General features: G+C 44.2%; 1 protein-coding gene across 1 annotated transcript in view; it reads left to right on the forward strand.

The window, feature by feature from the left end:
• The window catches only part of LOC147902502 (TOM1-like protein 9), a 134,854-nt gene that overhangs the window by 15,596 nt on the left and 107,204 nt on the right, over positions 1-12,054 (forward strand). Inside the window, exon 3 of the mRNA XM_087373547.1 lies at positions 9,616-9,714. Within this exon, the coding sequence (XP_087229673.1) occupies positions 9,616-9,714 (99 nt within the window). The remainder of the gene's footprint in view (positions 1-9,615; positions 9,715-12,054) is intronic.

Genomic DNA, 12,054 nt, shown 5'->3' on the forward strand with positions numbered 1-12,054 from the left:
ACACATGACAATGTTGCATACATCTTCACCAAAGCACTTCCATGTGAGAAGTTTGAGGCGTTTCGCAGTGCCCTAAACTTATCTCCTTTTGGTGATTGATCATTTCCTTGTACATGACATTGGCACTGCAGGGGGGTGTTAGAATTATTGATAAATTCTAGGCAGTAAAGTCAATAAGTGGGTTAGGGGTACTTTTCCCTCATTTAGAGGTTTTTTTTCCTAATCATAGTTAGTTCACTAACTGTGGTTAGTAAAGGATAAGGTTTGTCACTTAGGACAAAACCTTATCCGCCTTTGTATTGTTCTTACTTTATTCTATTGCACATTCGACGTTCTGCTCACTCTCTCAGGCTTCCTTCTCTCCCTCTCCCATTTTCTATCAAGGTAAACTCTCTGAGGTTTACCGGGATTGGAGCTGACCTTTATGATTGCCTCAAAGGACTATGTAGGACCAATACATATAGACCAAGACTCATCATATGCCGGTGGTCAGTTCTACATTCGAAATGGGATGCTGTTCCAAAATGGAAAGGTTTGCAATCCTAATGACGCTGAGGTTGGGAGAAAGAGCTTATATGAATGTCAGCAACACTCCAACTACAGGTCATCCAGGAATTCAGCATTAGTAAAACGGATGTTTTATTGCTAGGATGAAGGCCGAGATACCGATTATGTGGTAAAATGCCAACAGTGTCAAGTGAATAAGGCGAACACCTAGAGGCTGGACATCCTCTAGATATCCCTGGAAGTAAATGGGAGACTGTTTCCATGGACTTCATTATAACGATTACCATGAACTCATTGAGGGCATGTTGCTCTCTAGATAGTGGTAGATAGGTTGACAAAGATGGAAAGATTTTTACCTACCAAGATAACCGTGAAGGCTACTGAGCTGGCTTGCCGATTTGCTGAGCAGTTGTTCATGTTATATGGTTGCCTTGTGACATAGTCAATGACAGAGATCCGAAGTTCTTTGGGCACTTTTGGCAGGAAGTGTTTTGGAAATTGGAAACTAACTACGAGTATGAGTTCCGCTAATCATCCTAAGTCTCATAGGCAAATAGAAAGGGTGAATCAAGTCTTGAAAAATATGCTTCGAGCATGTGTCTCCAAGAGGCCATCTGGTGGAATTTGCCTATAATAGTGCTGTGCATATGGCTATATGTTATCACTCTCTTACAAGGAAAAATAATCACATACGCCACTCCAACTCTTGGTTTATTAGACAATGTACTTTTATTCTTAAGATTACACCAACACTTTCTTTACTATCATGGATTCAAGAATATGCTACTTATACATTCCATTATGTCGATTCTTAGTGCATACTCAAGGGTTATCTTGGGCAATGAGCTAGAACCCTAAGAAATTGACCATAAATAGCCAGTCTCTTCCATTTTGTTACCACCCTTGAGGATTATCTCATTCTTGTATTGTACTAGGATAATCTAAGAGAATTTTAATAAGCCTTCCCTACAACGCAATAAGCCATTGGGTAGTGATGAACTGGCTGCACATCACGCTGCTTGCATGAGCTCCCATGGAGCCTTGTCTTTGACAAAGAGGTCGCCCGAAAATAATTAACACCTATGATTCAGCACAATGAAGTTCATGCTTATGTACAAAATGTAAACCCAAGACTTTGGTGATAGTTGGATTGAAGGGTATTCAGCTAGATGCAGCTAAGGATTTCTGGCTAAATATGCAAGAATGTTAGCGACTGCAAGAGAATCTATTAGGAGTGCTCAAGATAGAGCACAGTACTAGACTGAAAGGGGCATTGGGGGACTGAAGACAATCTTGTTTTAACCCAAGAGCCTGGGATTCGACCTATACTCCACATGAGCCTAAACAAGGTATCGATTTCATGGAAAGAAAGCTTAGGAATAAAAGTTCAAAGTTACTAGGTTTAAAGAAGACTCAATTTGGGAGTCAATTGCAAGGTATAGGAGAATTTTTCAAAATTTGTTTAAGAGTAAGCGCTTGAAGAGAATAACGAGGTTATATAACTAGATGATATCCGCGAATTTTGTGCACTCAATCCAGCAAGGCTGGTGTTTCCTAGGATTGAGAGAAGCAAGCTAACATGGGTCTAAGAGACTTGGGCAATTGCAAAGGGCCAGTTGGTTATAGATAGCAGGGAACTTATTAAAGCCAGATGCTCTTTTATATAAGAATGGACAAGGCGATTGTGGGTTCATTCAGTGTGCACACAACGCTGGATGCTCTGCTTTGGATCACTCCTAAATTCATTGCAGCCAGGGTTGGGCTCCCACACCTACAGGGTGTAGGAGAGTCCGTGTGGGTGCACGAGGGAGCAGCAGGCAGAGCTCACCCTAGAGCAAGTACTGAGACCTGGCCTACGAGAGGCACGTGGTGGTTCTAGAGCAGAGGGTTCAGCAAACACAGCTCGTGTTGATGCCAGACTAAAGCGTATGTTGGCTGCAGGTGTTGGTAGACTTTTGGAACTTCCTTTGTGTGGAAAGGTGAGATCTATTGTGGCTTTACATCTGCATATCTCTTTCTGATCTGAAACTGCTCTCTATCTTATTCTATCTGCACAAATCTTGAAACGAGTTAATTGGGTGTTGTCAATCCAACCACATAGCATGCATTTGGGATGTATATCTTTTCAACATTGGGAAGGCATATTGGAATGTCACCGATTGCTGTCCACAACTGGATTCTCCATGTATATATCATATTCAATGCGAGGGCCCATGTGTGCGCAAAGGCTGGTCACCACGATGGCTGTCCTGCAGACACGTCGGCCTAATTGGCAGACATCTTTGGGATTATGTCAATGGAGATGAAGCAAGACTAGATACAACGACTACACCTGTCACTCTTACAGCTGGAGGCAGGGGTAGAGGTGCAAATGCAGCACAAGTAATTGGAGGAGCCGCTCCAGGAGCTCCCACAGTAGAGCAGAAAAGATGGGACTCTAGAGATGCACAAGCTCTTTCAGTAATTTCTCTTTCTCTCAAGAGGTTCATTATACCTCATATTTGGTCATGCAAGACATCTATGGCAGCTTGGGAGATACTACACTTGGGTCTATGGTCTCAAGGTAAAATCAGAAGTGTTTATGCATTTCAAACACTTTGTGGCTATGGTTGAGAATGAGACAGGACTCAAAGTGCAGACACTTCGAACAGATCGAGGGGGGGAGTATTTGTCTCATGAATTTAAGACATTTTTGAAAGAAAAAGGCATCATGCATTAGCTTACAGTGAGGTTTACACCTCAACAGAATGGCAAAGCTGAGCAGAAGAATCGCACTGCCATGGAGATGGATAGATGCATGCTCACAAGTAAGAAGTTGCCTCAAAGGTTTTGGCTAGAAGGCCTCATGTGTGCCAACTATATTTTGAGTCGAGCTCCTACAAATGCTTCCCTATGAGGCATGGCATGGGAGAAAGCCTTTAGTGGACCATTTCAGAGTTTTTGGTTGTGTTGCATATGCCCACGTGCCTGTGGAGTTTAGACACAAGTTGTCAAATAAGGCACTCAAATGCATTTTTGTGGGGTATAGTTCACAAAGCAAAGGCTATCGTCTCTATAATCTTGCTACACGCAAGATTTTTGTTAGTAGAGATGTTATATTCTCTGAAAATTCAGCACATGCACATGCTGAATTTCAGATTCCATCCTCTTTAGATGATGTTTTTGAGGGGATGCTTCCTATAGCATTTGGTTCCCCCAATGAAACTCAGAATTTACAGCAACCTCCGCCAAATCCACATGTACAGATTCAGCCCCCAGCTGATTTAGTACAACGTCAAGGTGTGGATGAAGTTGCCAAGCAAGAAATTCAAGAGATACACGCAGCCAAAACAGTCTGGAATTTGTTGCTTCAGACTCTCAGGGAGAGTAAGCTTGAGGCTCCATTGCCTGGCAGGACTCGTAGTGCAGTAAGGCACACAGGCACGTGCAAAATGGTCCAGCACAGCAAAAGACAACCTTGGGCACCTGTTAGAGGCAGCTAGCTGCACACGTCCGTGCGGATTTCGTAAAGCTGTACGGACGTCCGTACACTCTGTATGGAAATTTTCAAAAAGTTCAAATATGACTTCTGGCACTTCCTAGAAGCGCGTACTAGCCTTGGAACAAGCAAAACAGGCTTGAAACAGCTCAAATAGCTCAAAAACTGCACAAGAACAACTGAAAACGTCCAACACCTCTAGGAGAGTGAGGGGAGAGAGATGGAAGGTGGGGGAAGGGCATGCATACACATGCATGACAAATGGCACCTCCTCCTTGCCATTTGCCGCTTCATTAAAGTCCTAACCCCCATACCAAGGACAATGTTGGTTGTCCTTAGGCCCAACTTTTAGACCCCTCTTTTAAAGCCTTTGCCTTGCCCCTAGGACCTAGTGGTGCACCTAGACTTTGTCCTTAAGAACTTCTAGGAAGTGTGCACTTCCTCTAGCCAGTCCCTCATGGCCAAACCATTACAACACTTAACCATGGTTAACCTTGGGTTAAGCGTAGGTTGAGTTACGAAGATACTTTACATTACTTTTCACGTCGTTGTGATAGAATGTCAGACATTGAGGTTGGTCAGAAGAGGAGTCAGGATTCTTTGTGAAGGTGATGGACAGCGATGAGTGTTGGAATCATGTGGTGTTATTGAAGTAGAGGGGGATTCTTCGACAAGACCTGAGGACTCAGGGTTAGACAGAGGTTGCGACTTAGAGGGGGACAACAATACAGAACCACACTCGAGGGTGACTGTTTAGGTAATCTGGATTTGTGCCTAGGATATGATGTCTCGGCTATGTTGTTTGGTGGTAGAGCTAGCAGCTTGGTGCCTGGAGAACTTCAGGATGTTCAGCTATCATGATGAGGAGAGAGTGAGGATGCTGGTACCTAGAGAGCTCGAGTTTAGAGGTATAAGACTTGTGGGGATCTTGAGACTGTCGCTGACCTTGATTACCCGAGTTTTTTCTAAACCTGGGGTTATCTTGAGGGCGAGCACCTTTGGCCATAGTAGAGTTCTGTGTTCGATTAGCACTCTGCTTCCTTGTGTTTTGAAAATCTGTTATGCGCTCTGCGTAAGCAATAGCGCCAGCTGTGGTGGTGATGTTTGCTTTAAGGACATCAATGCGTAATGAGGGATTCATGCTGACATGAAAGCATGAAGGCGATCATCATCAGTTAACCCATCAATCTCCAGCACTGAGACTTGTGGGGATCTTGAGACTGTCGCTGACCTTGATTACCCGAGTTTTTTCTAAACCTGGGGCTATCTTGAGGGTGAGCACCTTTGGCCATAGTAGAGTTCTGTGTTTGATTAGCACTCTGCTTCCCTGTGTTTTGGAAATCTGTTATGCGCTCTGCGTAAGCAATAGCGCCAGTTGTGGTGGTGATGTTTGCTTTAAGGACATCAATGCGTAACGAGGGATTTAGGCCTGAGATGAAAGCATGAAGGCGATCATCATCAGTTAACCCATCAATCTCCAGCACCAATGTGGTGAACTGAGAGATGTAGGAAGACAGGGAGCCTGTTTGCTCCAATTGTCGGAGTTTTGAACGTGCTTGGAAGTCTGCATTGGCAGGTATGAACTGCTTATGGAGCACGTGTTCAAAACGTTCCCAGGTTAACACACTTTTGCTGTCCTTTAAGCGTCTTTGACACCATAGGAAAGCTGTATCCTTAAGGAGGGAGGCTGCCAAGGCAATCTTTTTGCCTTCCGTGAGGTCAACAGTATCAAAGTACATGCGCAATTTTGCGAGCCATTGGTCAACTGCTCGGCGATTTCGTTGACTAGTGTAGGCTTCTGGAAGTTTAATGTCAAGTCTTTCAGTTTTGGAAGCTTGGAGTAAACGGTAGAGGGCACGGAGTTCAGTGTTTTCTACCTTTGGTGGGAATGAGTCCACATAGTCGTCTGGTTGCGTCACGTCATCCTCTGTATGTGTGGTACTGCGAGAATCTTGGAGTTGGACTTTCTGGACCAAGTCGGAGATGCTGTCCTGAAGCTGGGAAATTTGAAGTTGAAGTAGTGCTTCGCCTTGTAAGTTGACTTCTAGGGTCTTTTTTGGACTTGAGTCGCTTATCTCTGGAGAGGTTGCACGCGAGCGTCGACATATCTGAGGTCCCTGTGAGAAAAGCACGAACCTGCGCTCTAGTTTGTACCATTCCTGGAAGAAGATTCGGGCTGCTCCCTGAGGTTGCTCATGTTGGAGGGGGCAAGAGAAGCAGGATGGAACCAGCCGTGGAAATCTGGTAAAGGAGGTCTTGTCTGAGGTAACATTGGTGATGTCGAAATGGGTGTTACTGCTCGTGAGAGTACAGGGGTAGGTTGCAGAGTCCACAGATCTGAGAAGGGATAAGGAGCTGCTGTCGGAAGTGGAGGATATCCAGGAGAAGGAGTGCCTTCAGAGTGTAAATATTGTCTTGGGGAAGGTACAACCTGTACAGGAGGATATCTGGGAGCTGAAGGAGGTGGAGAGTACCCTGGAAATGCTGAAGCTGAGGGATAAAAGTCTCTCCAAAGATGGACAGCAAACTCGTGAGGAATATCGGGTTCTGGGTATCTACGTGTCTCGTGGAACACAACCTGGACTATGCTGATTAAGTAATGTAACTGAGGTGCCTCACGCAGAAGGTATAGGATGTGGTCCAAGTCACTGGAAGGGCATGTGACACAGAAGACCCACGATGCAAAAGCTCCGAAATGGGCTGGTTGTGCAATTTGAACACGATATTGTGTGGTAGATGATGCCTGAGGTGTCCTAGAAAGGACTGGGGAATTACCAGGGGTTTCCATGCTTTAAGGAGGAGGCTTTCATTTGCTGTAATTTGATAATAAGCGTCAAATAACAATACGAAAGAGAATCCTTAGAAATAGAATGGAAAGAATCCACCTGGCATAGATTTGATCTGCCAATTAGTTGCATAGAATGGCCTGAAAATCTCTGTCCGGAGGTCCATTTACTATCTTTGCAGGTTCACGTTGAAGTGTGAGCAAGAAAAAGGTGCCTGGCGAGACTTTCGAGGCAGATAGGGGCGTTGGCGGAGGCGTGGTGCAGAAAAGGGCAGATTGCGTGGAACCAAACACGTGTTTCATGCGTTGATTTCAGAGGAAAAATGCCTGTGGGTTGCGAGGAGCAGATCTGGGCCTGGCTGGTCGGAAATGGAGGGCAGCAAAAGGGCGCTTTTCACAAGCTAAAGTGGCGAGATAAGCCAGTAGGATTCAGGCTGGTCTGAATCGCGATAGAGGGGCAGAAAAACTGCTGGGCACAGGTAGGTATGGTGGCGAAAAAGGGGCAGCCTGCTTGCTTGTGGCGATGCTTGCTGCGTGCTTCCAAGGCTGATTCGCAGCAGCATGGGCAGGGATCTGGCGCTGAGAGACCGGCAGGAACCCAGGGCAGCAAATCGGCTGATGGAGGGCTGCGTATGGCGTGGAAAGGGAGGCGAGCCTGTGTGACGAAATTCCGTACGGGCTTCAAACGGGAATCGTCATTTTTTTTTGTGGCTGCCTAGGTTGGGTGGTTTCCAAAAATTAAAGCGTGGGTTTAATTAACCCTTGGGTAGTCTAGGGTAAGGCCTAAGGTATGGGGTTGGGTTTTCCTTTTTAGCCCCTCTAGGTACCCTTTTATAAGGTGCTTGGTGCCAAAAGGTGTGCCTATTCTGAGGGGTGTGACCCTTGGAATAGGTGTACCTTTTCATGAAGAGGTGTGACCCTGTTTTCAAAAGGGGTGTCCCCACATGAAGAGGTGTGTCCTTTTTTTTCCACGATGGGGTATGTCCCTTGGGTGAGGAGTCAAAACTCTTCATCAAAAGGTGTGCCCGATGGTGGAAAAGGTGCGTTCCTTGGTTTTGGGACAGCCCAAGCACATGAAAAGACACGATTTTTGTCATGTCCATTCACATCAACTCGTGATGTGTGGGAGATGGAGAGGCCATTGATGACTTTAGGCAGGGTTGGCGCTAAAAATTTTTACGCTCATTCTCTCCATTTCTTCCATGCACAATGTGCACGGATATCCTTCTAGCGGAAAGAGATGTATCAGATAGGCGCTAGAAGGTGGGGGGCATTTCCTACAGGTAGGAGCAAAATTTGCTCTGATACCACTGTAAGAAATCCTAGATTTACTATATTTAGAAATGTGCTAAGGAACATAAAGGAGACTGAAATAGCAGAGAACAAGGAATATTTGTATTGCTTGAGTGTCTGTAGTATCTGTAGTGTGTCATCCATACAATTGGACCTCTCTTATATAGAGAGTGAAGAGTCACACATGAAAAGGTGTGTACTCCAAAGTGTATGTGCATGAAGAGGTGTGTACCCCTTGTGAAGGGTGTGACCCTTGATGAGAGGGTACATTACAATAGGAGTGTCTCTTCCATAGAATGTCTCTTGTGAAGGGTTGTGCCTCATAGGAAGTGTCCCGTCGAAAGGGCATACCCTTCCACAAGTGTCCATTCATCAAACCATCCATAAGTCTAGATATAGAGAAAGGAATACGTCACAGATCGTGACACTCGGGGGGAGGTGTATAGGCTGCAAGGAAGGAGTTGGTTGTTTAAGTCGGCTATAGGATCTGTTGCAGTCGGTTATTTTCGAGGGCAACCAGCTCCTATAAAAGGGGGAATTTGGGCCCCCATTCATCATCACTTGGAGCAGCTTCTGAGGAGCAAGAAAGAGCAGCACTGAACAGCAGTTGGGCCTTATCCATGAGGTGAACTGGGTTGGATACTTGCAGACTTAGTTTAGTAAGAGTTGCGCACCTTAAGCTGGCGTTATGGACAGCAAGGTGGAAGAGATCCCTAGGACAGAGAGTCAGTGGAGCATGTGGGCTCAGAGATCTATATAGTAGGAGAACCTTTTTGGTATAGTATCTTGTCCAGTTTGTGGATGGACAGAAATATATAAGTTTTGCTTCCATATTCGTCTTTGAGCACAGTCTACTTCTTACCTCTACGTATCATAAAAGCACCAAAACCACTTATAGTTTAACTTCACCACCCTAACCTTTAGTATTAATAATCAAATTGTACGGCCTTAATGAAAACACTAATCCATTTCTTATGAGGACATCCCTCATATGCTCACCGCATTCCATGTGCGTCGTAGATCGTCAAACATACCTTGGTGTGATTAGCTAGTCTAAACCTGCAAATATTCGTTTAAGGTATGAAACAGGGGCTTCTTAGGGTAGAGGAGGAGCAGGAAAAAGAAACTGGTTTGTGTCTTGTATATGAGGATGGGGAGGGGCTAGGCTCAATGATGAAGTTCAAAGGGCAGCTCACAAGTGTTCAAGCTAAGTGTAAAGCCTAATATAAAGGGGCATAAATGATCAACATTCTCACAGGGAGGGAAAGGGTGTGGGAATATCAGGGAGAATATTCAGCTAGGGGGCATAGAGTAGGAGATTATGGAGGATGAAGCAAGAAGAGCTTCCCAAGGAACGCAGCAAAACTTTTCTGAGCTCGTACTTTGCTGGCACAAAATTACTTGTTTTCTTGATGGGTCAAATCTGTTGTGTGTGTATCCATGTTCTTTTCTTAAACGTGTATATTGTTTTCATAATATAGTATGGATTGACTTTGAACATTTCCTATGCTCTTTTTCAGGTTTAATAAAGTTTCTGTTAATGTTCTAACAGGTCCTAGAAACAATGATAAAAAACTGTGGAGATGTTGTTCATCATCAAGTCGCTGCAAAAGATGTTCTTCATGAAATGGTGAAGATAGCTAAAAAAAATGTAAGTACAGCTGCAATTTTCTTACACATGGAGATATCAAGTCATCTAATGTCCTTCTCCACCGAGAGTACAATGCTTGTGTATTGGATGGATTACAGCCTAACTTCGCTCTTCAGCTTCAATGCGACTATCTCGCACATAGTGGGATACAGGGCACTAGAAGTTGCTGGCCGTTGAAGACGGTGGAGCAAGGTCGTTGAAGAGCTATCGTTGAGGAAGACTATAGTTTACTGATGGTCGTTTGCAGCTGTCATTGCATATATCTTTTGCCAATGCAAATTGTGGAGCTGTGAGTATGGCATGGCTCATGGTGCCTTGTAGATGGTTGTGAGGCCTCTATTGCAGGGCGCTTTGGAGCGTAGGCTGGTGGAGCGGAGCCTTTGTGAGCAGGAGAAAGTTGGCGTGCGCGCTATTGTAGATGTTGCAGCTTGCAAGTGCTGCACCTTAGGAGGTCGCCCATAAGGAAGTTGCTCACTGTGCGTGGCGTCTATCATGGAGCTAGTGTATGCTGGAGTAGCAAGATTACATAGGTCGTTGGAGAGCTTTCCCTGTGATGGTCTTATAGCTCCAAATTATTGTAGTTAAAAGTAAGGGAACTTTGGAATTGTGCCTGAGAGTGATTGTTTTGAAATAAACATTGCATGTTGTTTCACTAGTATACGAACCTTGGATGCCCATATTTTGATCTTTCCTACTTTGTAAGAACATAATTTAAATTCATGGTCAAGATACCTCTAGCCAATAGTTGGATAGCGCAAAGATAATTTGTATTTGAAGGAGCAGAATTCCAATTCATGGGATGATGATACTACCAGACAATACTATAGACAAGAATACTAGACAATGGATGATACTTCTATACAAAGCTTTTCAGTTTAATACAGGAGAAGTGCATAGAGACTAAGCCATGGCACAAAATGATCCCACTATTCATGATGTAGTCATTGAAAAAAGAGCTGTCAATAGACAGCAAAGGCAAGTTCCCAGATGGCTTCTTGATACATTGAGGGACAGCAAACAAGATCAGCCTTTTGCTGCCCGGACAAGCTCAGGGAATAGACAGCATGGTCACTTTCTTGAGTTTGCACTCCTTGCTACAGCTTGCAATGAAGAGCGTCCGTGCCATAAAGATGCTTTTGACAGCAAAGAGTGGATGGATGCAATCAAAGCTGAGTTACATTCCATTGCTAAAAATGACACATGGGAATTAGTAGATCTCCCTCCCCGCAAGCATGCCATTGGAACCCGGTGGATCTACAAATTAAAAAGGAAATCTGATGGCAGCATAGATCAATACAAAGCCCGTCTTGTTGCAAAAGGGTAAGCCCAACGACAAGGCATTGACTTTGAGGAGACATTTCCTCCCACATCCAAGATTACTACCATTAGATGTGTCATTGCCATTGCAGCCCATCATCATTGGCAAGTGCACCAACTTGACATCAAGACTGCTTTTCTTCATGGGGATCTGCAGGAAGAAGTATATGTCACACAACCTCCTGGCTTTGAGGTTGTTAATTCTGAAAAGAAGGTATGCCCGCTTAAAAAGCCCTTTATGGTTTGAAGCAGGCACCCAGGGCATGGTATGCCAAAATTCATGCACACTTACTATCCCTTGGTTTTCAGAATAGTCCCACAGAACCCACTCTTTATGTCCGTGGGAGTGGATCTGATTTTTTCGTGCTGATTTTATATGTGGATGATATGCTCATCCCGGGCCCAGATACTCAGCAAATTGCAGCTTTCAAGGCTGATTTGCAGCAGATTTTTAACATGTCAGACATGGGACCGCTTCATTATTATTTGGGCATTCAGTTTGCTCATGTTGAGGGGGGTATCATGATGTCTCAGTCCAAGTATATTGGACAGCTCCTTGATCGTTTTCAGTTTTTATCAGCAGGCTGTTGGATGCCTTATTTATTTATGTCACACCAGACCTGACTTACAGTATGCAGTATCTCAGCTCAGCAGATTCATGCACATGCCCAGTTCACAGCATTGGGAGGCAGTGAAGAGAGTCTTCAGATATCTCAGAGGCACTCAGGAATTAGACCTCTTCAGCATATCTTATTTGGTTGGAATGTACTATCTCATTTGGCATTTTAGAGCACATTTAAATGTGACGTGAGTGACAAGTATTTCAAGGAAAATATAAGAAAAACGAGGGAAAAACATTTTGTACATTAAAGAAAAATGTGGGTTTATTATAGGACACTCGAAACACATTTTTGTAAAAACATTTATCATGTAGATGCTATTTCGTCACATCATAAAAATAACAAACTTAAACTTTTTTCTTTCTTTATAGGTTCTTGACATAATCAGGCCTGCACATGAGAA

This window comes from Dipteris shenzhenensis, chromosome 4 (assembly GCF_047967505.1).
Source record: "Dipteris shenzhenensis isolate YYH24624 ecotype China chromosome 4, Dip_SZ_1.0, whole genome shotgun sequence".
Classification (NCBI taxonomy): Eukaryota; Viridiplantae; Streptophyta; class Polypodiopsida; order Gleicheniales; family Dipteridaceae; genus Dipteris; species Dipteris shenzhenensis.